At 43.7% G+C, this 24,861-nt stretch overlaps 1 protein-coding gene across 3 annotated transcripts; it reads left to right on the top strand.

The window, feature by feature from the left end:
- Positions 1-357: 357 nt before the first annotated feature.
- Positions 358-24,558, top strand: SMU1 (SMU1 DNA replication regulator and spliceosomal factor). 3 transcript variants are annotated; one of them, XM_023627466.2, is made up of 12 exons: positions 358-535; positions 4,333-4,543; positions 6,374-6,526; positions 7,562-7,672; positions 13,395-13,523; positions 15,250-15,369; positions 16,630-16,746; positions 17,377-17,504; positions 18,077-18,203; positions 20,607-20,774; positions 22,662-22,814; positions 24,051-24,558. In XM_023627466.2, exons 1-12 carry the CDS (start codon positions 510-512, stop codon positions 24,147-24,149), a joined length of 1,542 nt encoding a protein of 513 aa, XP_023483234.1. In that variant the 5' UTR covers positions 358-509; the 3' UTR covers positions 24,150-24,558. The 3 variants fall into 3 exon arrangements, 2 of the variants coding, with proteins under 2 accessions (XP_023483234.1, XP_070104851.1); XR_011431593.1 differs by having other exon boundaries at positions 382-535; positions 22,484-22,814; XM_070248750.1 differs by having other exon boundaries at positions 382-535; positions 23,292-24,558.
- Positions 24,559-24,861: the final 303 nt, after the last annotated feature.

Below are 24,861 nucleotides of genomic sequence, written 5' to 3'. Positions count from 1 at the left end.
AAGTAATTTAGCTCTTTCCAAGAAGTGTGTATGCAAATCCTAACTGGGTCCCAAACTTCATAATTAGATGTATTAAACTGTGTTTTGGCTTCAGTCTTTTACGAATTTACTTCTTTAAACTCAACGAATTCTTCCTGCCAATGTGGGCTAGTGGCCTATTGGTTTCGAACGTATTAATCTCCCAGTCAGGTATTGAAATTTCAATCCTATCCTTAAGTCTAATCAACTAACTGCACCAAATAAAAGCAAAATTTCTAAACCACCGCCTCTAAACAGAAATCTCCTCCAAGGAGACTGGAGACTTCAGAGCAGGCGTGTATTCTCCACCTCCGACAGCCCCTCGAGGCTCCGCCCCTCACGTCGGCCACGCCCCTTCCGTGCACGCCGCCTTAGAGCGGGCGTCGGGAGTCCGGCGGAAGTGACGTAAGGCGGCCGCCGGAGGTGTCGTTGGTGTGCTGCGCTTCTGGGCCTGAGAGAGGAGCGGGGCTTGAGCCCGGGGAGATAACGCGATGTCGATCGAAATCGAGTCCTCGGAGTGAGTCCTGCGGTGGCGAGTGTTCGCAGAGTGGCGGGGCCGGGAGGGTAGGGGGCGTGGAAGGGGCCCAGGGGGAGGCCTCCTGGAGGCCGGGGCGTGGAGGGCTATTGCCTCGTCCACAGAGAAGCTTCTTGGATCTGGCTGCTCGGAGGCGGCCCCGCGGGCTAGTGGCGGACCAGAAGCCCAAAGCCCCGTGGGAGGCGCGGGGCGCGGGGAGGACGCCCCTTGAAGCCCTGAGTGCCAGCTCTCGCCGCCTGCCGGCGCGCGCTGTGACCGAGCGCGTCACCCACCCGCTCTGGACTCCAGGCCCGGGGCGCCTGTGCTCGGAGCCTGCCTTCTCTCCCCGCGCCCTCAGGCAGTGGGCTTCGTTTCCTCCTCTCTGCTTACACGGCCCCTCTGCTTTCTTCCTTCTGCCCAGCACTTAGCCCGTATTGTCTCTGTCGGCCCACCCTGCCAGCCCGTGTAGGCGCCTGGGGGCTCCTTTTCGTTATAGTCCGGTGCCTAGCACACTGTAGAGGCTCCGTTACTGCCTTTGGAATGAGTGGACGACTAGCTGTTTTAGCTGGCGCCGAATTTTGGTTAGTCTGTGAGCTCCGCGTAGCTACAAAGGAAAGCCGGAATCTGGAGATTGGGCCAGAAGAAGGATAGGTTTGTGGGAGAGGGGGGGCTAGTGAGTGACTGAGGAAGGGCTTTAGTGAACTTCTCTAGGACACCACCCTCCACCTTGCCCTTGCCAACACTTACTAATTAAATGGGCAGACGTAACGTTTGAGTGCAACTGAGGGAGAGGACTCGTCCTGAAGACCTGCCACAGGAGGAGGTGAAGTGTTGTTATTCAACAAATATTGAAGTCTACTATGGACTGTTCTAGACGCTGGGGATACAGTAGTGAACAAAACAGACACAGTCCTTGCTCCTGTAGAAAGTATTCTGTGATTGGGGAAGGCAAACGACAGACAAAAAAATAAGTGAGATAATGAGGCTTAACAAGTGTTGCTGAGTGTTGTGCAGAAAATAAAGCAAAGAAGGGTGATAGTGCTGGAGATGAAGAAGACAGTCAGGGCAGGAGTTGGAAAGGATGCCGCACTTTGGGGTCTGAATAACAACAGACACTGACCGTTCTCCCACCCTTGGCCTGCTGCATGTTTTTTGTTATCAATAAAGCTACTATTTACTAAGTATTTTCTCTGCTGATCACACTATAAGCAGTATAGTCAACCCACTTCACCAACCCTACAGGGAAGGTATTTTTGTTAACCAATGAGGAAACAGGCACAGAGATGTTAACTGACTTGCCCAAGGTCACAGTTAGTAAGTGATGGAACTGATTCAGATCTCAGCCTATCTCAGAAGCTTTTAGCTCTTTATGTATTACATTTTTTTTTCTGGCTGTGTCAAATATGAGGTCTTTGCAGGGAGGGTGTCTCATTTGGGGAGTGTAAATGGAAGTATGCAATGGAAGATAGTATGGTACTAGATTAGCAGGGATCTAAGCCTGGCTGTCTTAAAGGGGCCATGAGGGAAGAGCCTACAGAGTACAGAAATCAGTTCCCTTCTGCAGGAGTTTTCTTTTTGGAAGATTAGCCCTGAGTTAACATCTGCTGCCAATCCTCCTGTTTTTTTTTTTTTCTCCCGCTGAGGAAGACTGGGCCCTGAGGTAACATCCATGCCCATCTGTCTTCCTCTACTTCGTATGTGGGTTGCCTGCCACAGCATGGCTTGCCAAGTGGTGCGTAGGTCCGCACCCTGGATCCGAACCAGCAAACCCTGGGCTGCCGAAGCGGAACGTGCAAACTTAACTGCTGCACCAGCGGGCTGGCCCCCCTGCAGGAGTTTTTAAGAGGTTGTTGGCTTTCCTGTGAGGAACGTGTGCTCAAGAGCCACACTGCCAACTTGAATCTTCATTTTTCCACTTATCTCTGTTACTTGGTCAAATCCTCGTCTGTAAAATGGACATAATAGTGATAGCTACCTCATAGGGTTATTTTGAGGAGTAAATGAATCAATATGTCTAAAATGCTTAGAACAGTACCTCATATGAAATAAACGCATAATAACCATTGGTTATTGTTTTGGGTTTTTTAAAAAAAGATTTTATTTTTCCTTTTTCTCCCCAAAGTGCCCCCGGTACATCCTTGTGTGTTTTTCGTTATGAGTCCTTCTAGTTGTGGCATGTGGGACGCCACCTCAGCATGGCCTGATGAGCGGTGCCATGTCCATGCCCAGGATCCGAACCGGTGAAACCCTGGGCTGCCGAAGCGGAGCGCACGAACTTAACCACTCGGCCACAGGGCCAGCCCCCTGGTTATTGTTTTTTGATTACTGTTTCTTCCCCGGGAAAGGGAATTGACTAAATTCCAATCTGAAATCTCTTGCAACCAGGACAGCCTGACCCTCTGTACTGGCACCGTCTGACAGAAATGCAGTGTGAGCCACACATGTACATTTAAGGAAAGAGGAGGAAACCGTATTACGGCATTGTGCAGTGAACGTTTACAGTCTGTGTGAATAGATTCTCCACCACACCTCTTGACATTAAGCCCAAGATCAAGAAATTTTGACTATATATGTTTATAAATAACTTATAAGTTTTCTGTCACATGTTGAAAATGGTTGCTTATTCTATCAATATTTGGGAATTATGTGGGTCCCTTTTTCCCTGGGAAGGTGAATCCACAATGTCTTTATTTCACTTGTCCTGAAAATTAAGTAATAAAGGCAGTGGGTAGGTGTTATTTTTGCAATGAGAACATATAGTTTTATTTTGCTTTTACATACAGTATAGCCCTACTTATTTGTGTTCAGCAAGCCCCGTTAAGAAAATCTCAATTTATATTTTTTGGTTGTCACTTTAAAAATGGACGAAATTGGGGCTGGCCCTGGGCCGAGTGGTTAAATTTGCGTGCTCTGCTTTGGTGGCCCAGGATTTCATGGTTCCGATCCTGGGCATGGATGTGGCACTGCTCATCACGCCATGCTGAGGTGGCATCCCACATAGCAGAGCCAGAACCTACAATGTACTGGCAGGCTTTGGGGAGAAGAAGGAAAAAACCCAAAGATTGGCAACAGATGTTAGCTCAGGTGCCGATCTTTAGCGAAAAAAATAAATTAAAAAAAATGGATCAGAGGCCGCCCTGTGGCCAAGTGGTTATGTTTGTGTGCTGCGCTTTGGCGGCCAGGGGTTTCGCCGGTTCGGATCCTGGGCGCGGACACAGCACCGCTCATCAAGCCATGCTGAGGCGGCGTTCCGCATAACACAGCTAGAAGGACTCACAACTAAAAATCCACAACTGTGTACCGGGGGGGCTTTGGGGAGAGAAAGGAAAAAAATCTTTAAAAAAAAAAAAAGGGTCAAATCATCCTGCGATCATTTGGAGTATTCTGTGTCAATGACTATACTAGGTTTAAAATATTTCACTGAAGTGCGCAACAGTATAATCGTATGAGGTAATAAGGGACTTGGCATAACACAAAGGTCCTTGGCCTTGCAAGTAGGAGAGTCACCTTGGTACCAAATCCCTTTCAAGCTGACCGTGAGACGTTAGGCAAATTATTTCCCCTCTCTGAACCCCACTTCTGTTTCTGAGATGGACGTATGACTGGATGATCCCCAAGGTCCCTTGTAACTTAGATTCTGAGTTTTTGGGAAGTTTTACTCACCTGATAATGAATGGGAAGTCGGTGGTGTGAGGAGGGTGGTTGCGTAGGAGAAGTAAGCTGGAGTGAATGGGCTTTACTTTGTGGCCTCTTTGGTGAGTGAAGATCCCTGTGCCAAATGACTTGTTTTCTCCTTTCAGTGTGATCCGTCTCATCATGCAGTACCTGAAAGAGAACAGTCTCCATCGGGCTTTAGCCACCTTACAGGAAGAGACTACTGTATCTCTGAATACTGTGGACAGCATTGAGAGTTTTGTGGCCGACATTAATAGTGGCCATTGGGATACTGTTTTGCAGGCTATCCAGTCTCTGAAATTGCCAGACAAAACCCTCATTGACCTCTATGAACAGGTAAGAGTGGAGGTGGTGCTGCTCCCCGTGGTTGGTGTACTATGGGCCCCTGACCCGGAAGCCTCAGTGAGCATCCCTTCAGGCACCAGAGGGCTGGAGCAGCCCTGCAGACTTAGCTGTCAAGGCTCCAGAGCTGCTTTGTATTTTTTTCTCTTCTTGGAAAAGCCAAGATTTTCCCAAGTTGAAGTTATTTCTTAAATGATCATTAAATGAACTATTCTAACACCAACTTTTCTGTCACCAGCTAGCAGGCTGCAATTTAGTCCTGGCACTAACTACCCAGAGTTAGTGCAGACTCTGCAAGTCAAGGGCTCAGGCCTCCACAGGACTGCCTTTACTTCAGACACCAGCTGCACTTCTGAGCAACTGGCTGCGAATTCAGGAGTCCCCACGACCCCTTCGGATTTGATAATTCACTAGAATGACATGGAACTCAGGAAGGCGCTGTACTAAGGATCACAGCTTTATTATCAGGGTACAGATCAGGATCAGCTAAATGAAGACGCATTTGGGTGAGGGCCAGGAGGGTCCTGAACCAGAGCTTCCAGTGCCCTCTCCCTGTGGAATCAGGGTGTGTCTCTCACCTGGCACATTAAAGTATTCACCAACCTGGGAGCTCCAGTGAGGTTTTGTTGGGGGTTTCATTCCGTCTCCAGCTCCCTGCCCGGCCCTCTTGGGAGGTTGGGCTGGCTCAAAGCATCAACTTTCTAATCACATGGTTGGTCTTTCTGGTAACTGGCCCCTGTCCCGAGCCGTCGCCTTAGCACTAACTCAGGTGCGATGCCGGGGGCTCATGAATAATAAAGATATGCCTATCACTGGGGAAGTTCCAGGGGTTTTAGAAGGTCCTTGCCAGGAAACCAAGACAAAGATCATACAGAGTATTTATTATACAACAGAACGGAGTGGACACTCTGGAAATAAGAATGTAGAGTTGTTTGAAGTAAAAATAGGGAAGTTGGGGGCTGGCCCTGTGGCATAGTGATTAAGTTTGTGCACTCTGCTTTGGCTGCCTGGGGTTCACGGGTTCGGAACCCTGCGCGCAGACCTAGCACTGCTCGTCAAGCCATGCTGTGGCGGCGTCCCACATAAAGTGGAGGAAGATTGCACAGATGTTACCTCAGCGACAGTCTTCCTCAGCTAAAAGAGGAGGATTGGCAACAGATGTTAGCTCAGGGCCAATCTTCCTCACCAAAAAAAATTAAAAATTAGGGAAGTTGGTTGGTTTCTTTACAATCCACATGAGTTTAGTATTACCCTAAGGAGAATTTTGTTAACTGGAGAAAGGTTTCTCTGGACCCCATGGAGATATACTCATCTTTAGTTTTATTCAGCATCTGTATTCTGAACAAGAGGCCTGAGAGAAAAGGAGATTGGTAGATAAAAATGAAGGATGGAAATTATTACTTGTAATTACCTTAGTCGTCCACCTGAAATTCCTTGTGAAAAGGAGAAGGAGCATTTCCCAATAGTGGAAATCACTGGGGGCTGGCGCAGTCATGCAGCAGTTAAGTGTGCACGTTCAGCTTTGGCGGCCTGGGGTTCATGGGTTTGGATCCTGGGTGAGGACATGGCACCGCTTGGCAAGGCATGCTGTGGTAGGCATCCCACATATAAAGTAGAGGAAGATGGGCACGGATGTTAGCTCAGGGCCAGTCTTCCTCAGCAAAAAGAGGAGGATTGGCAGCAGATGTTACCCCAGAGCTAATCTTCCTCAAAAAAAAAAAAAAAATCACTTTGGCAGGCCATTTCTGTGTCAGAAATTATATTGAAAAAAGAAATATTACTAAGAGAATGCGTTGAAACAGCCCTCCTCTTTCATTTATCCAGGTTGTTCTGGAACTGATAGAGCTCCGTGAATTGGGTGCTGCCCGGTCTCTTCTGAGACAGACTGACCCCATGATCATGTTAAAACAAACGCAGCCAGAGCGCTACATTCATCTGGAGAACCTCCTGGCCAGGTCTTATTTTGATCCTCGTGAGGTATGACTGTGGTAATGAAAATAAACTTGTTAATTTTGAGAACATGCAATAACGTGATCTTTTTTTACCATTTTATTGGATACTTTTTTGATTTTGATTTAATTTTTGAGAATGATGCTTTCCTGGGTTTTTTTGTTGGTTGAAATTTGCATACGTTAAAGAGAATAATCTTCTTCTGTTTTCTGAGTATTTGAGGGCCTTCCCTCCCCCACACACCCCATTTTAGAGGGTTGTGTGTTGATTAGTAAAGAAGCAGAACATTTATTCTGAGGTCATTCCCACCTTAGCCCAGTACTTACCTGGCCCTGAGTGCTGCCTGACTGCTGGCCTGCCCCTGGACCTGTGTCCCTTGCCCCTGACAACTGCAGTTTCCTCCCAGTTCTTTCAGTTCTTAAAAGCTTGTGCTTTTCCTTCTCAGCTGACGATGCTTACTGGTGGAGTATGGGGACTGATACTCTTTGATTCCTCCACAACCTTATTATATATGGACTTTCGTTCTTTCTCCCCCAGTGTTTTACTAGAGGCTTGTCTAGATCTGAGGAGGAAGAGTTTACTAGGCACTACATAATGGGAAGTTAGAATAAACTCAGAAACCGTGAGTGTAAAGGAAAGGCGTTTAGATTACCAGGACAGGGTTTACGTTTGAGGTGGTGAAGAGCTTCTGAGCTGGGAGTCATTTGACTGAAATTACCAAAGCACATAAAAGAATCCTTGGCTCTGCAGGTTTTTCAAAATGTGGAAAAACAACTCTGGCTTTGACGTGATTTACTTGGGCCCTTTTCAGAAATAGCAGTGTGGCTTGGCTGACCTCAGTTCTCTCACAGCTCATACTTTTGAAATGCAAGTGGGTAGAATTGGGAGGTTGTTTTTAATAAACAGATTGATTTAATTAATCCCCTGTTTAAATGGATAGTTTCTTTTCATGTTTTCCTTTTTGAATGTTTCTGCTTGGTTACTGCTGGTTTTTTTAAATAAGCACACTCTTATCTTGTAGCTGCTTCTTGGAAATGATGCTGCCCCCCTCTCCTTTTTTAGGCATACCCAGATGGAAGTAGCAAAGAAAAGAGAAGAGCAGCAATTGCCCAGGCCTTAGCTGGGGAAGTCAGTGTGGTGCCTCCATCTCGTCTCATGGCATTGCTGGGACAGGTAATTAAAATCCGTGGAACTGAAATCACCCTAACTCTGGTTCTGTTTCCTGGATATAAACTGTCGGTATACACTGAAGAAATCGGGCATCCTAAGAGTTGGGGATTACCTATAGAGCTGCTTGTACCCACAGCAGTGCCATGCCCCTCTCGTCTAGAGTCAGTATGGATGAGTGCTGAAGAACGTGAGCTCTCGAGTCCGTTAGCTTTAGGGTGACCATAGACTTTATCCTTCCCTCTGGATCGCTTGGGGGCACTGTTGATCATCATGCCAGGACACTGTCCCCGGCAAATTGGAACAGATGTTTACTCTAGTTAGAATCCAAGCTCTCTCACTTACCAGCTCTGTGCTCTTGGCCATGTTACCTAACTTTTTTGATCCCATTTACTCATCATGGTGGTGTAGTAAGAATTAAATGAGGTAGTGTGCTCAAAGCATTTCCTATATTGCCTGGCAGCTTGTGAACAAACCTAGATGGTACAGCCTACTACACACCTGGGCTGTGTGGTGCTAATCTCATGGAACCACTGTCGAATACATGGTCCATCGTTGACTGAAGTGTGATTATGCGGCGCATGACTGTAATAGATATTTTTATAAGTAGCGCAGGGTACAGGCCATTGATAGAGATGTAAATAGCCTCTTTGCACTAAATCTGCATTTGCAAAAGGACCAAAAAGCTATTTGTTACAGGTTTGCAGTGATTCTGAGATTTAAAATTAAGCTGCTTCTTTCTTAATTTACTTTTTATTAAAGTAATAGATGTGCATAGTTTAGTACTTCAGGGCTTATGGTGAAAAATAGTTGGATCTGTCCTTCTCCACCTGATTCTTACTGTTTGCAGTCATTCTGACTCTCCTGACAGTTACCTCCGTAGCTAAATATCATGCTTATACTGTTATATCTTGACTTTTTTTTTTTCTTCTTAGACATTAGCTTTTGACTTTATTTTTCTTGTAGAGGAAGATTTGCCCTGAGCTAACATCCACTGCCAGTCTTCCTCTTTCTGTATGTGAGCTGCTGCCACAGCATGACCACTGACAGACGAGTGGTATAGGTCTGCGCCTGGGAACTGAACCTGGGCCACCAAAGCAGAGTGCCCCAGACTTAACCACTAGCCTACCAGGGCTGGCCCAGCTATTGACTTTCTTTAGTGGAAGATGAATTATCTCATATCTACTCCCCAGAACATGCACACATTCTTCTTCTTCCTCCAGATTTTCAGTATAGTTATATCACAACTCTTGGTTAAATCAGTTCAGTATTTATATTATTTTCTTTACATACATATTGCTCATAGCCAAAAATAATTACATTTAATTTCTTACATAATTTTTATGATTCCTTGTGATAATTCTTAATTTTTAAAAATTTTGCCTAGCTTTTTACCACTTGCTGATTCAGCCTGAATCTTTCTGACAACTGTAAAAAGTCCCTTTTTTCCCTCTTGCTGATACCCTCTCTGAGGCCCTTCCCTCATTTCTGCCAGGCTGGTTCTCTTGGCTTGCTGCACAGTTACTGTTCTGGGACTTCTTTCATCTTCGTTCTGGGAATTCTTTGCCTCTTGTGTTGGGTCATATTTTTTAGATCCATGTTTTCCTTCTTTTCATAGTTTAGACCGTTGTTTTGATGGAGTACTTCTAGTAACTTCCTGAGAAAAAGGTACATGGAGGTAAATTTTTGAGATCTTACTTGTGTATGCAATATCTCTTATTTTTCTCTTGTTGGTCAAGTTTTTAAAGCTTTATTTTGCTCCCTACATTGGCCCTTTTTTTCTCTGATTTCCTTTTTTTGCCCATTTGTCTTGGTGCCCATGTCTGGAAACTTTGCTCAGACATGTCGTGATCCCTGGCTATCGGTTTGTATGTAAGAGTGAAACGCTGAAAAGCTGTTTGGAAACTCACTGTGGGGTTGGGATGGAAGGAGGAGCTGGGGAACTGATAGAATTCAGCCTGGAATGACTGGCTGAGGATCCTCTTGTGTCATAGCTATAGATATATTTTCTTGGACTGATTAGCTTTCCCAGAGAGTAGTCCTCTAGTTTCTGGCCTGGGGGAGGTATAAACTGTGTCCTGGAGCCAGAGGTGGGAGGATACTGGTGGGGGTGAAGGGTAGAGAGATCTCACCGTTTAGCAGACCAGTTTGCACTGGATCTCCTGTTTTCATTGTGGCGTCTCACTGGCGCCCTTCTTCCTCAGCTCTGCCTTGTTTTCCAGAGCCCAGGATCTCAACCTTTCCAGAACGTAAACCACCTGACTTCTCTTGAGGCTGGGGCAAGGCAGTCACGTGGTGCATGGCGTTGAAAGAGGTCCTGGGAGCTAACTGCTCTTTATATGGAGTTTATCATTGCCTCATGCCGTGCCTTGTCCTTGAGTGGTATGTGGTACCTCCAATTCCTAACCCTCTTTGGAATTTGCAGGGTGCTGTGGCTGGCTTCCTGTGGCTTCCTCATCCGCACCTTGTATAATTAGGTTTCGTTTTTCTGTTCTTGGTTGCCACTGGTGCGTTCACTTTTCAGCTTCTGAAATTTAACTAACATTTCTCTTCTGCTGCCATCTCTCCTTCCATTCTCTTTGTCTTTTTGGGCATGTGCCTTTTTTATTCCTTTATTATCGTCACTTTAGTGGAGTTTCTAGAGAGTGGAAATAAACGCACGTGTTCCTCCCTGTTTAATTGGTTAGCTGTGCAGAGTAAGTGAGGTTTTGACTCTGGGTTGCCCTTTTATGTTTCTGGCTTGGGTGACTTAGGAAGGAATACAAGGAGAAGGGCAGATTTGTTGCGATTTGTTGAGAGGTAGAGACTAGGGTGGGGCGGATGGTCAGTTTTGGCTGTACTAATATTGAAGATCTCTGAGATGCACAAGTGGAGATGTCTAGTATACGCACTGGGATTTGTGGATCTGAACCTCAACCGTGAGGTTTTGGCTAGAGCTATAGATTTGGAAATTACAGTAGTGCTTGATTCCATGGATGTAAGTATGATTACCCAGGGAAAGCAAGTAGAATAAGAAAAGTAAACATTTGAGAAGGAAGCCATAGGGAACACTTAAAGTCAACAGGATGAACAGAGAAAGGAACAGCCAGAGAGATAAAAAGGGAAGCTCAGAGAATAGAGTTAGAAAAGCCAAGAGAGCAGTTTCAGGAAGACAGGTGGTCGTCAAGGTCGAGAGCAACAGAGAACATGGAAAGTTGAGGGTCAGAAAGGAGTCTGGTTTTGGCCATTGCGCTATCTGAGATGCACTTGCAGTGGAAAGGTGGGACAGAAGACACATTGCAGTGAGTTAGGAGTGAATTAACTGAGAAGTGAAGACAGTGAGTGGATGGCTCATGAAGCTTGGTTGTTGAAGGAGATAGCGGGGAGGGGAGTGGGCAGTAGTAGCTACAGAACAGAGGGCAAGAGGGTATTTTTTGCTTTTAAAGATGGGAGTGATTTGAAACTGTTAATAGACTGAGGGTAGAGAGTCAGCAGAGAGTACACATTGATTGGAGAGAGGTCCTGAGCAGGTACATGTTCTCTGGTCGTCATAGTAAAACATGAAAAATAAGTAACATGAATTTTGGAAAGAAATAAAATTAATAATATGTAGAAACATTAAATATTTCAATTCTAATAATCATAGAAATAATTTAAAAGTTTGGTAACATTGCCAGATATAAAATACACAAAAATTGATTACATTCCTATATATTAGCAGTGGCCGGTTAGAAAATTCAGTGAAAAAAAGAGCTCTCGTTTATAGCAACAGCATACAATATAAAAATTCTAGCACTAAATTTTGTGGGAAATAGATGATTTCCACTTTTAAAAAGGGAAATACCCTTCAGTACTTACAAGAGAAAAGATTTGAGTAAGTGGTGAAATAGTGATTTTCTTGGATAAGACTGACCTTCTTAGATTTAAGGCAGTTATAATAAAGATCACAATACAATTAGAATTATTTCACAAAGAATTCTAGTGTTCATCTGGCGAAATAAACTTGGAAATATATTCATCAAAGACATTTTGAAAAGGAAGAATATTGAGAACATACCAGCCCTAAAAATGTTGAAGCATTTAATGAAGGCTCGTTGATTGAATCATTTTGGTACTCGGCACAAGAATATCTACTGCAACCAGTGCAACAACAGTGCAAGAAATTGATCCACTATTTATATGGATTTAATAGATAATGGCATGCCACAAAACCTAGGAGCAGGGAAGAGTTATTCAGCGTATGGTGTTGGGTCCTTGCTTTAGAGTGGAGGGAAAGGTCAGATCAGAGCCTTCTCTCATATTTTATACAGCGTAATTTCACATAGATTGAAAGTTACTTATGTTACGAAAATAGAAAAACTAAAAGATAATATAACATATCAAATCTCTTGATAGAGAAGGACTTCTGTGATGAGGGCATAAACACCAAAGTAAAAATCAACAAATTTAATCACTTAAGAATTTAACTTAGGATTTAAAAAAAACCTATAAAACTATAATCAAAATAGGCAGATTGGAAAAAATTATTTTCAGCAAACGTAAACAACAAACACCTTGATGACATTAAAAGCTCACAAGTTGATAAGAAAAATAGTAAGATTACAATAGATAAGCAAAGAACATGAATAAACAGTGAACAGAAGAGGGAATATATCCAGTTAATAAACATGGAGAAAAGCTCAAAGTCATTAATCAGAGAACTGACTAAAGCAGGGCATAACTTTCCATCACTAAATTAGCAAAGTTTTTAAAGGGTATCCAAAGTTGTTGAAGTTTTCTTGATACAACAAAGGGAAAGGAGTTCACATTCATCATGTGCCGGTTGCACAGACTTAACGTGTCATTTTGGTTTATCCTTTCAGCAGCTCTAGGAATTAGGCTTTTTTCCTGACTTTTCTTAGGTGTTGAAATTTGAGGGTCAAAATAACAGTTTGTAAATGGTCTATCCTAGGACTCTCTGTCTCCAAAGTCCATGATTTTCCACTTCCCATAACGTAGTTGTGAATGCTGTTGAAGTTGCAACTTTTTGGGAAAACAATTTTGCAGTATATGTAAAGAACCTTAACCATTCACCTTCTTTTTTGAATTCGATAATTCCTTTTCTAGGAATCTATTCTGGTGGGGAGAGATATAGAAACTAGAAAAAGCCTTATGTCCAAAGATGTTCATGGTAGCATTACTTACATGAGTGAAAAATTGGAAGCAGTGTACGTGTCCCATTAAAGTATTAATTAAATAAACTGTTAAATATCCGCTAAATAAGATATATTTGCAACTGTCAGAATGGTAGTCATGTCAAAGCATGACCTGATGATAGGTTAAAATAAGAAAATATAAACTTTTACACATAGTATAATTATAGCGACATTAATTAAACACGTATGTAATGCGAAAAATACTAGAAGGTAATATAGAAAATGCCAGCAGTGGCTGTGTTTGAATGTAAGAACTATGGGAGGTTTCTGTTTTCCAAATTTTGTTTATAATAAAAGTCACACTTATGAGAAAATGGGTGTGGAAAGATGGACTGTTGGCTCTCAGAGTCCCCTTCTACCCTAGACCAGCCTGCGTTCCTAGGGCACACAGAGTAGCACAGATTATGCTCTGTTTGACTGGCCAGAGATGGTTGGGTCTGGATGGCTCACAGTTTCCCATGAACCTCATCATTTCAGGCCTGGCTTTGTCTGAGCGATCAGGACCAGATCTTAAAAGCACCCAAGTGGATTACTGTACATTTCTTTTCTCATAGGCACTGAAGTGGCAGCAGCACCAGGGCTTGCTTCCTCCTGGCATGACCATAGATTTGTTCCGAGGCAAAGCAGCTGTCAAAGATGTGGAAGAAGAAAAGTTTCCTACACAGCTGAGCAGGCATATTAAGGTAGGATCCTTAGACACCAGTCGGTCGGTCCTCATTTGTTGAGGACTGAACATGTGCCTGCTCAGCCAGGCCCTGTGCCAGGAGCTTGGGTTGGGGAGCAGATCTCATTCTCCTGCTCTGACGACATTCAGGGTTGCTGCTGGTGACCGCTGGGCTCCTCCTGTGGCCTGGCAGTAGCTCACCTCGGATGTATAACTAAGTGCACATACAGTTGAGGTCTGGCCGGTCGTCTGCCCTTCTCTTCCTCCCAGGGAGCCTGCATTGGGAAGAATGGTTAGGGAGCTCTGTGGTTAAGCCTGGGACTTACTATGAGCTTTCTATATATTTGTCCTGTTCAACATTTGTGTGTGTCCCTTTACATGTCAGGCAGAGTGCCAAGCATGCATTGTAAAGTGGGCTTGTGTGGTGTTTGAGGAAAATCGTTTCGTCGTCTTTTGACTGGTTCTTGTTTCTTTTTTTGAAATCTGAGACTTTTCTAGGAAACAGCACATTCACTAACAGCTGCACTTCCCAGAATTACAAGCATATTTGCTCCTTGGGCATCTCCTTTATATTACAGTTTCTCTCTGAGTTTGTGCTCTGATTGAACTTAATGGATTTTAAAATATTTCTCAAATCTTTGACTTTGCCTTAGTGTTTTGAATTTGTTTTTTCTAGATTATATGTTCTGATTTGCATGTAAAGTTTTGGTGGTTTTTTTTTTTTTTTTGAGGAAGATTAGCCCTGAGCTAACTACTGCCAATCCCCATCTTTTTGCTGAGGAAGACTGGCCCTGAGCTAACATCCATGCCCGTCTTCCTCTACTTTATATGTGGGATGCCTACCACAGCATGGCTTTTTGCCAAGCAGTGCCATGTCCACACCCGGGATGCAAACTGGCAAACCCCAGGCCACAGAGAAGCAGAAGGTGCGAACCTAACCACTGCATCTACGGGCCAGCCCCTGTAAAGATATTTTTGAGCAGCACCTTTATTTACCCTGGCTGAAGCTTTGAGACAGAGATCCATTATAATTGTGCTGCTGGGCTACGATTTTTTGTTATCAACACTTTCCTTTTTTTACATTTAAAGTGGAATTCATAATAGAGCTTTTCTCTGTTCTCATCTGTCTAATGTTCTGTAGTTTGCTCATCTGTTTTTGGAAGCGTCATGGCTGGTAAATGCTCAGGATACATTTCCCAGGCAGCTTTCACTAGTGCACTGGTTCTCCTAGAGTTAGTCAGCCACACCTTATCACTTGACTACATGAAGGTCATGAAAAGAAAGAGTGATGCAAAACTCATTTACAAAATAGTGCAGGAAAACAGACATTTATTTTGAAGAAATGAATTTTTTCCCCAGATGCACAGCAGGAACGTATGCCGTATTAAGTTGAGTGTGAAAGTTATGCTACCAGTGGCTGATTCTGGGAAAAACTTACTGTTTGAGTTAACAGGAGTGTTTGTTCTAAGTCCCATGGTAAAATAGTTTTTTTGCTTTTCTTTGGAAATATCCACTTCACATGAAAAAAAAACTAGTTTCAACTGAGAGCCTAGACATAAAACCAGTCAGAGAAAATATATCCACCATCTCCCTATGTCCCAGGACAGACACGGCCCTCTAATTCTCCATAAGATGGGCTACCTATGACTTTATGCTAGGGCAAGGTTTTTCAAAAAGTTAAAGTGGGAATTGTTTTAAGGCCACTAGATAAAAATGCATCTGTTTCATTGTTTCATTTGAAACAGTTTGGTCAGAAATCACATGTGGAGTGTGCTCGATTTTCTCCAGATGGTCAGTATCTGGTCACTGGGTCTGTTGATGGATTCATTGAAGTATGGAACTTTACGACTGGAAAAATCAGGAAGGTAAAGTATTTTTAAAAATTAACTTTTCTAGTACGAGAATTATCTATTATTGTTTAATTATCTGGTTTTACAATTTAAATTTATTTTTTGAATGGGTAATATATACCTCTGATACGTCTTATAAAATAGCAAAATTATTCAGTAAAGAGTCTTGCTCCCCCCCTTGTCCCTCAGCTGCTCAGTTCCTTTCTTTGGTCCAGCCAGGGTTACCAGTTTCTTATGTAACCTTCTTGGAATATTCTGTGTATATGTAAGCAACTACTTGTTGTTTCCAATCTAACCTAATTGTGGTACTAATTGTGTTTCTGCTATTATGAGTGAAGTTGTGAAAAACCACCAATATTTCCTATTCTGTGAAGTTTGTTCATATCCTTTGCCCATTTTTCTTTTGAATAGTTTCTTATTGATTTGTGGGAGCTCTTGATAGTTTGAGGAAATCAACCTTTGTAATATGTATTGCGAGCATTTTTCAGTTTTGTCTTTTGACTTTTATGATTTTGCTTTATAGATAGACTTGAAAACTTTTTGTATCATAGTATTTATCCATCTTTTCTCCCACAGTTTCTTCCAGTACTTTTATGTTTCATTTTGGATCCATCTGGAATTTGCTTAGGGGGATAAAGTTGGTGTAGATACAACTTAATTTTTTTCCCAAGTAGCTATTTATTGACTATTCACTGATTTAAAAGGTAATCTTTATCATAGAGCACTAAATTGCACTCCATGAGTAGTGGATTTATGAGTGATTTTCACTTTCTACTTTATGTATTTCTTTATAGTTTGCTTTTTTTTAAACCATGAAGCAGTCTCACTTTAAAATTAGGAAAAAATAAAGATACTTCAATTTGAACAATACAGATGTTAAAAAAAAATCACAAATAGTTGAGTCAATGCATGGTTTTACAAAAAGTGGTTGACAATTTGGAAAAAGCATTAGTTTCTCACATATCGTACCCCTAAAAATCTTACAAGTTTATTAAAGATGTATGGTATGAAACTGTAGGGAAATTTTGCTTAGAAAAGATCAATAAGCAAAGATGAAGAGTATTCTGTTGCATTTTTCACAATATTGATTTGAATTGTGTGAAATTACTTCTTCCCAGCCTTCTCAGTTGTTCATTAGGAACGTGTGTGCACAGTGCTTCTGTTTGCTTTGGAGCTTTGGGGTGGGCACAGTCCCTTGTCCTGCTGTTAGTGAGTTTGTAGAGGCCTGGGGTGACTTGTGTTATTTTGATACCTGCTTATCATTGTTTCCTTTAGGATCTTAAGTACCAGGCACAGGACAACTTTATGATGATGGACGATGCTGTCCTCTGCATGTGCTTCAGCAGAGATACAGAAATGTTAGCAACTGGGGCCCAAGATGGAAAAATCAAGGTGTGGATGAGAGGCATGGACTCTTGTTTGTAGATGTTTGGGGAGTTCTGTAATGAGGTAGTGTCCTACATGTGATACTCAGCAGCTACTTTTTCTTGATCATCAACTTTATGCTCATCACTTTACTTTTTCTTGTTAATAATAACTCTTGCTAATAATAACTCTGCCTAGGGAGGTCCAATCATTTGTTTAAGGTCACACAGTTGGTGAGTGATAGATCTGGGACGTCAGTCTAGATCTGCTCCTGCCCTTCCTGCTGGACCCCGCGGCTCACCTTGTATGATGTTTCGTACTTTGGTTTTTAGGGAATGGGATGATCTCCAGCTCATTATCTGTGGCTTGTATTTAATTGCTGGTAAAACGCCCTGTGCTCGATAAAATACAGAAATGGTCTCTGCTGAGTGAATTTAGAGTCTAAACTTTTGTTTTAATAATTTACTAGGAAAAAGGTTTGAGTTTCTAAGGATTCAAGTTATCATTGTACTACGTGAACCAGACGTCATACTCAGCTATTAGCATGCATTTTTAATGCTCTTTTAGTACATTAGTGAGCACTGCATCTTGCTTGGCTTTGTGGGCTAGAGTGAGACACTCTACTTACAAGTTTTTGCAATTTTTTTTTTAATAAAGGTATGGAAGATTCAGAGTGGACAGTGTTTAAGGAGATTTGAAAGGGCACACAGTAAAGGTGTCACCTGTCTCAGCTTTTCTAAGGATAGCAGTCAGATCCTGAGTGCCTCTTTTGACCAGACAATTAGGTAAGTAAGAATCCCCAAACTGCCCTCCCTTGGATTTGAGATGATGAAGCCCCAGGGGGAAGTACTGGTGATTCCTTATGCTTTCACCAGGATGCTCCTCTATGGAGAATGAGGGTTTGTGAGACCTCATTTCCCTAAAGTGCAGCTGACTCATTGCTATTATTTTGTCCATTTGAGTCTGTACCCAGAAGAGAGATTAGAAAGGGATTATAGCAGTGTTTCATGTTTTTCAAAGTGTGGTCTGGTCGCATCTGCATCAGAAGCGTCTTAGAGGGTGTGTTACAAATACAGATTCCTGGGACCCAGCTGAGACCTAGAAGTCTCCCTGAACAGAACCTCGTGGTATTACTGGTGTATTTTCTTCCAGTCTCTGCGCAGAGCTTTTGTTTTAGTTTTGTTTGATTGTTTGACATAATGAAAATAATACTGCATATGTAACTGACTAGCCTTCTTTCTTCACTTAATATTATAACATGAGCTTCTATAATTCATCCAAAATACATTCAACACTTGGTCTCAGCCATAATATAAGAGTTTTAATTGTTCTTTCCATTTCCTTTTATTTGTGATAGAATTCATGGTTTAAAATCTGGGAAAACACTGAAGGAATTTCGTGGTCATTCCTCCTTTGTTAACGAAGCAACGTTTACGCAAGATGGACATTATATTATTAGTGCATCCTCGGATGGCACTGTAAAGGTTAAGTATTTGCTACTGGTTTATTTTGGGGTGTCTCTTCCATTTTGGCCAACCATGGTAGGCTAGTGGTTAAGTTTCGACACTCTCTCTGCTGCGGCCCAGGTTCATTTCCCAGTCAGGGAACCACACCTCCCCTCTGTCGGTTGTCATACTGTGGCGGCTGCGTGTTGCTGTGATGCTGAAAGCTATGCCACCAGTATTTTAAATACCAGCAGGGTCACCGTTGGTGGACAGGTGTCGGCAGAGCTTCCAGACTAAGACAGACTAGGAAGAAGGTAACTGACCACCCACTTCTGAAAAATTGTCTATGAAAACCCTAGGAATAGCGGTGGAGCATTGTCTGATGTAGCACCGGAAGGTGAGAGGATGGCACAGAGAGACCAGGCAGGGTTCTGCTCTGCTGTCCACTGGGTCGCTAGGAGGCAGAATTGACTTGATGGCACTAACAACCACAATTTCTATTTACCATTTCTGTTTACTATTTACTATTTCTCCTTTGAGGAGTTTTCAGTGGTGAAAATGGTGATAGTTATGGTGGGTAAACCTCCACCAGCTTTTTAGCCATAATGAGGTGAGTCTATGGCAGTAGTAATATTCTTGAGTAATTCCTATCGGCCTGGGGACCTCAAATCTCAAACCTACCAAGTCGAAACAGACTTTATCGTGTGTAGGAAAAGAGGAAAGGTATGGAGTTCTAAACTGAAGTCAACCCCGTTTACAGCAGTTAAATTCTGTCTTGCCCTAAGTATGGTCCACCTGCAACAGTCAAATTCACAAAGGGCTAATGGCCAAATAAATAGATCTGTTTTTTGTTGCACAGCCTCCCCACCCCACCCCAACCCTGGTCCCCACCTTTCAGGCCTTCCTAACAGCGTTTGTAGAGGGGCAGGAGAGGCGTCGAGTAGAGCTGAGTCGTCTCTCAGATACTTAGTGCCCCCAGCTCTCAGCTGAAACTAATGGCTCTTCAGTACCTTAAGAGATTTAGTTATTTGAAGAGAGGGCCTCATTTCCTAGAAACGATGGGAAATCCAAATAGAAAATTGCTGGAGATCTTTGAGGCAGTCCATTTACATTCTGGACCTGCTTTTAAATTGCCTTACGTAAGTAAGTGCTCTGTGGCAGACGACCTGAAGATTGAACACAGAAACGTAAAATCAGACCACCCTCTGAGATTGCTTGTTCTGGCTTGGGAGTTGAACCAAACACCTGAAGGTAGGAGGTGTAATCTTCCTTGGGGATGGGGGTGGGGAAATACACAGAGCTCGTAGTACCATAGTTGTGGGGTTTGCCCACTGTGCTCTGTTGGGCCTCACAGTGTGTAAAATGCCATCATGAAGTGGCTTGTTCAGGCCTCTTTTCTTTTGGTTCTACAATGATTGGGGCAAAGCATCTCACTGACCTTTTGGGTGGAAAACACTAGAACCCTTAGAATTCTTGATCCCTGAAATGTTCATTTCTCTCCTGGGCAACTGGGCTTTAGAGAGGAGATTGAGGCAGATGAGACAGTGTTTATTAGGAAAGTAAACACTGGGCCATCTAGTCGGGTAACTGTTTCCTCCAGTTTGTAGGTGTTTATTCAGCATCTGTTTTGTGCTAAGCTCTGTCGAAGGCACAGGAGAAACACAGCATAGTCCATGCCTTTGAAGCTTGTGTTCCTCATGAAGTGAGCCGTGTCCAAACCATGCCAGGCAGTATTTGGTCCATCCCTTCTCTAAGCACATCTCAGATTTCCACAACTGTGAGGTCTGATTTAACCCCTTCATTCATAACAACTGAGAAGGGCAAGATGAAAAGCACTAGTTGGGGAGAACTCTTACCAGAAGAGATGTTGGCCTGGGGGAGGTAATACAAGTGGCTTCCACTTCAGGCGTCCTCATGTGTGTGTTAACATTGTGACTTCTGTTCTGTGGTTCTCAGTACAAGCTGTACATGAGGATCATTTGTGGAGTGTTTTGAAAGTGCACAAGCCTGTGTCCCACCCCAGAGCTACCACATCAGTCTCAGGAGAGGGTCCCAAGTGTGTAAATCTAAAAGCCCCCATTGGATTTTGGTAGCTTTTTGGTTGTTTATGACAGTAGCAGTGTTGACACATAGGTAATCTTAAAGCTAGGTGGCTCCTTAGCCAAGGAAAATTTTGTAGGAAAAGAACATAGATTTTAAAAAGTTTTTATTGTTTAGCTTTGTGACTTGTATTTTGTTTATACCAATTAACCAGCAAATAGATGATGGGTGCTTACTGTGTATATGACAGTACTAGGTATTTGGAGTGAAAATCATGGAGGAAGCTTTTTTTTCTGAGTCAGTTTTATCCTTTTAGTAACCCCATTTTCAGTTTTTTAAACCCAAAAACTTTAGAAATTGTTACACCTCCCAAAATGTTTGTCTTAAATTTTCGTGTTGTAGATCTGGAACATGAAGACGACAGAATGTTCAAATACCTTTAAATCCCTGGGCAGCACTGCAGGGACAGACATCACTGTCAACAGTGTGATCCTGCTTCCTAAGAACCCAGAGCACTTTGTGGTTTGCAACAGATCAAACACAGTGGTCATCATGAACATGCAGGGGCAGGTGAGTGCTCAGAAGGTGCCCTTGCACGGGCCCTGTGGGCTGTTCTCGAATCAGTCTGTCTCGGCCCTGCCCCTTCCAGTAACCAAATAGGGGTTCACCACTCCAAAAAAATATATACACCATACTTGTTTTTCAGACACTTACTTAAATTATATGTCTACAAAACATCTCTTTGGAGTCTCAAAAGTTACCTCCTTCCCTAGGGTGTTTGTATATCATGCTCTTTCTTTTGCATCCTTTGGATAAGTGAGGCTCTGATCTGTCTTTAAGCTGCCTTCAGAACCCCACTGAAGATTTTAAGTTCACAACCCTTGTCTGAGTGAGGGAGATACACTCAGACTTACCAACTTGGGACATCTCCCAGCTACCACGTGATCTAAGGTGGAACTCTTGTAGGAGAAGAGCAACAGTGTCTTTGTAATTAAGACACCTACATGGTTCCCAAGGAGCCTCACTTTTGTAGCACCAGGAACATTAAGGGCATCAAAGTTGAGGTCTCAGGCCCTGGAAGAGTGGTGTGATGCCACTGCAGTGTTGGCCTGGGCACTCAGGGATCCTGCTGAGCGTGGAGAAGACCAGGGGCTGGTGTTTGGGACTCTCTCCATTGCTTGAGTCCCTTTTTTTTTTTGAGGAAGATCACCCCTGAGCTAACATCTGCCACCAATCCTCCTCTTTTTGCTGAAGAAGAGTGGCCCTGAGCTAACATCCATGTCCATCTTCCTCTACTTTATGTGGGATGCCTACCACAGCATGGCTTGCCAAGCGGTGCCACATCCACACCCAAGGATCCGAAGCGGCGAACCCCGGGCCGCCCAAAGCGGAACGTGCGCACTTAATCGCTGTGCCCCTGGGCTGGCCCCTGCTTGAGTTCCTGATGAATCAGTAGTTAAGAACATATGGTTGAGATGGCTGGTCTGCAGTATCTGCTGGGCTGCTGCATAATAGCCATAGCTGCCCACTTCCTAGTTTTCTACTTTACTTTTAAAAAACTTTTTATTAAAAAAATTTTTTTGGATTCCCAAAGAAGTTACACAACAGTTCAGAGTGTTTCTGTATACCCTCCCCCTGCATCCTTCAATGATGACATCTTACATAACCATAGTACAATTATCAAAACCAGGAATTGACATCGGTACAATACTGTTAACTCAAATAAAACGTTTATTTGGATTTCACCAGTTTTTACATGCATTCATTTTGAGGTGAGACGTTAAAAGTTCTCTGAAATTTTATCACATGTACAGATTTATGTAACCATCCCTGTGATCAGGATACAGAAGTGTTCTGTCGCCCCCAAAGAAACTCCCTTACACTGCACTTTTATAGGCAACCCCCACCCCAAGCCCCTGGCAACTGCAGCTGTTTTCCGTTATAAGTTTGTCATTTTGAGAATGGTATTTAAATGGAATCACAAGCTTTTAACCTTTTGAGAGTGGTTTCTCTGACCTGGATTTATGATGATTTTAATGGTGTATAGAATAGAGCAAGCAAAGTGTTGGAGACAGAGTCCATCCTGCACGGGAACTACTAGAAGGAGGAACTGGGTGCTGGAGCCACAGAGCAGTGGGCGCTGTGCTGTGTTGATTTAGAAATTTGGTGTATGTGTGATAGTGGGCTTGCTCCAGCGTGAGATGGCTCTGTAGACTGAAGAGCAAGCTTGGGGACTTGCAACTTAGGAATTCTAAATTTCTGTCTGCCACTCACTTTAGATAGCTGTTGCCCAGGCAAGAGGGTTTAGCATGTGGTGAATGGAATTGGTCATCTAGTTGTAAGTGACAGTGAACCAGCATGCAGAGTAACAGCGTGAAGATGTGAGTCTGGCCGGCTGCCCCAGGACTGCTGCTGATCCGATGTTCTGTGTTTGCCCCGGGCCGGGGTCTGCCACAGATCGTCAGGAGCTTCAGCTCTGGGAAGAGAGAAGGCGGTGACTTTGTGTGCTGTGCCCTGTCGCCGCGCGGCGAGTGGATCTACTGTGTGGGGGAGGACTTCGTGCTCTACTGCTTCAGCACGGTCACGGGCAAGCTGGAGAGGACCTTGACGGTGAGTGCCTCCGACCCGGCCTCCCGGGAAGTGACCTCGGGCTGGGGTCTTTCTGAGCTCTGAAGGAAGCCTTTTCCAGACTGCCTGCTGTCAGGGTGAACCTCGGGATAAAAATGTACAAGTTTTATCACTAAAATTGTATGGAATTACCTGCTCTATCAGGAAAAGTCATCCTTCAGTGAGCCCGCAGCTTTAAGTGGATAGGATGGTGTGCATAAGGCCGAAAAGAAGGAAGGGAATGTGCCTATCTAGCCAGCGAGATAGCTGGCTCTTCCCCGGGGTACTAGAGTGACAGAAACAGCTAGTTCTCTCCATTTCCTTTCAAAGGCAGATTATTTAACATTATCCTGTCAGACTGATGTCATGTTTTTAAGCAGCTCTGTGTCGCTAGAGTCAGTACAAGGAGTAATTAGAGCCAGCTTCTGTAGCAAACAGTTCCCAAATCTCTGGGTAACACCATCCGAGTTTCTTTCTTAGGACGTCACAGTGTGATAGGAATTGGAGAGCCCTCCCCATCTTCTAGCTGTGCCGTTTGCGATATGTGGCCTCCGAGATCTCGGGAGGAGAAGAGAGAGCTGGATGGCTGTGCTGGCTGTTTGAGAGACCCACAACTGGAAGTGGCTTATATTACTTTGTTCCTCATTTGTTTTGGGTTAGAATTTCATCACTGGCCACAGTGCAAGTGCAAGGGGGGCAGGGAAAATGTAGTCTTGTGTGTCCAGGAAGAAGTGGTACGGTGAACATGTAACAGATCATTTACATACCCGGGTTAGAGAATTGTCTGGCATTATTCTTGAGTGACTTTTGGTCCACCTTCCCTGTGAAGCCTCCAGTGCAGATCTAAGGCATGAACAAAACCAGCGGAGGTGGAGCGTGTCCTCTAGCTGAGGGGCCTGGACAATGCAGGGTCGCTGAGTTGAAGGAATTGTGTGGTCTCAGCCACTGTCTCGGCCTAGGATTTCCAAAATGGAGATGACAACTAGCATCAGCTGTAGTGCAAAGGTGATTTGGGACAAAGTTTTATTCATCCATCCTGAAAAACAGCACAGAACTGGGAACAGCAGTGTGACAGCCTCGTTCGAGTCTGGCGGCTGTGCTCGTTCAGCCGTCTGTGAGGCTGCTGTGGGCCCGGTGCCTTTGCTGAGAAGTAGAAGCTCCACTCAGCCCTTCAGCCCTGGAGGCCCCGCAGCGGCTTGTCCCAGGCTTGCCCCTAACCCTGTGCCTTCCCCGCTCCAGGTGCACGAGAAGGATGTGATTGGCATCGCACACCACCCGCACCAGAACCTGATTGCCACCTACAGCGAAGACGGCCTCCTGAAGCTCTGGAAACCCTGATCTCGCTGCTCTTTCCACACTCGCTTCAGAGCATGTACTTACATGAGGACATATTCATGTCTTGCTGTTTTTTTTTTTTAGTCCAGCTTTTCTAAGCAGATTGTCTGAATTAGGCATAAGAATAATTTTGTGAAAATTCATGTTTAAGTAGCAGTAACCCTTTTTATATTTTTTAAAGGTATTTGTCTGTTTCTAATTGAGGCAAACACTTAATGTTTTCAATAGTCTTCTACCTGGAGAGTGAAATACTGATATTTCTAGAAAAAAATTGTACTCTTTGGATTATTTGAAATGCTGATTAAAACGTGCCTCCTGCAGTAAAACTTGTAAATAAGGAACTATCCCATATTCGGTAGCTGTTTCTGGTTTTTCTTTTTTTAGATATTAATAAACTTTACACCTTTCTGGAGGCTGTGTTTCTAGGCGTCAGTAAGTACTCATCTAGGTACTGTGTTTACTTAGAGTCAGGTGAGGGGCTGGGACGCAATGTGACGGTCCCTGAATCTGAAGTTCAGCAGGAGGTCGCTTCCAGGGTGGAAGGGTAGACTGTGAAAGGTTGGTGAAGCCCTCGCCTGTCCCGTCGTGCTCCTCAGTGGTGCCTTCTCCTGTGTCCTGGCCGACTCCAGCGAATGTCATCTCCAGCTTCTGGATAGAACCAGTTGGAGGATCCATTATGAGAATTCAGTTTTGACATCTCTTTCTATGTGAAGGA

This window comes from Equus caballus, chromosome 23 (assembly GCF_041296265.1).
Source record: "Equus caballus isolate H_3958 breed thoroughbred chromosome 23, TB-T2T, whole genome shotgun sequence".
Taxonomy (NCBI): Eukaryota; Metazoa; Chordata; class Mammalia; order Perissodactyla; family Equidae; genus Equus; species Equus caballus.
This window is presented reverse-complemented; position numbering and strand designations above follow the sequence as displayed.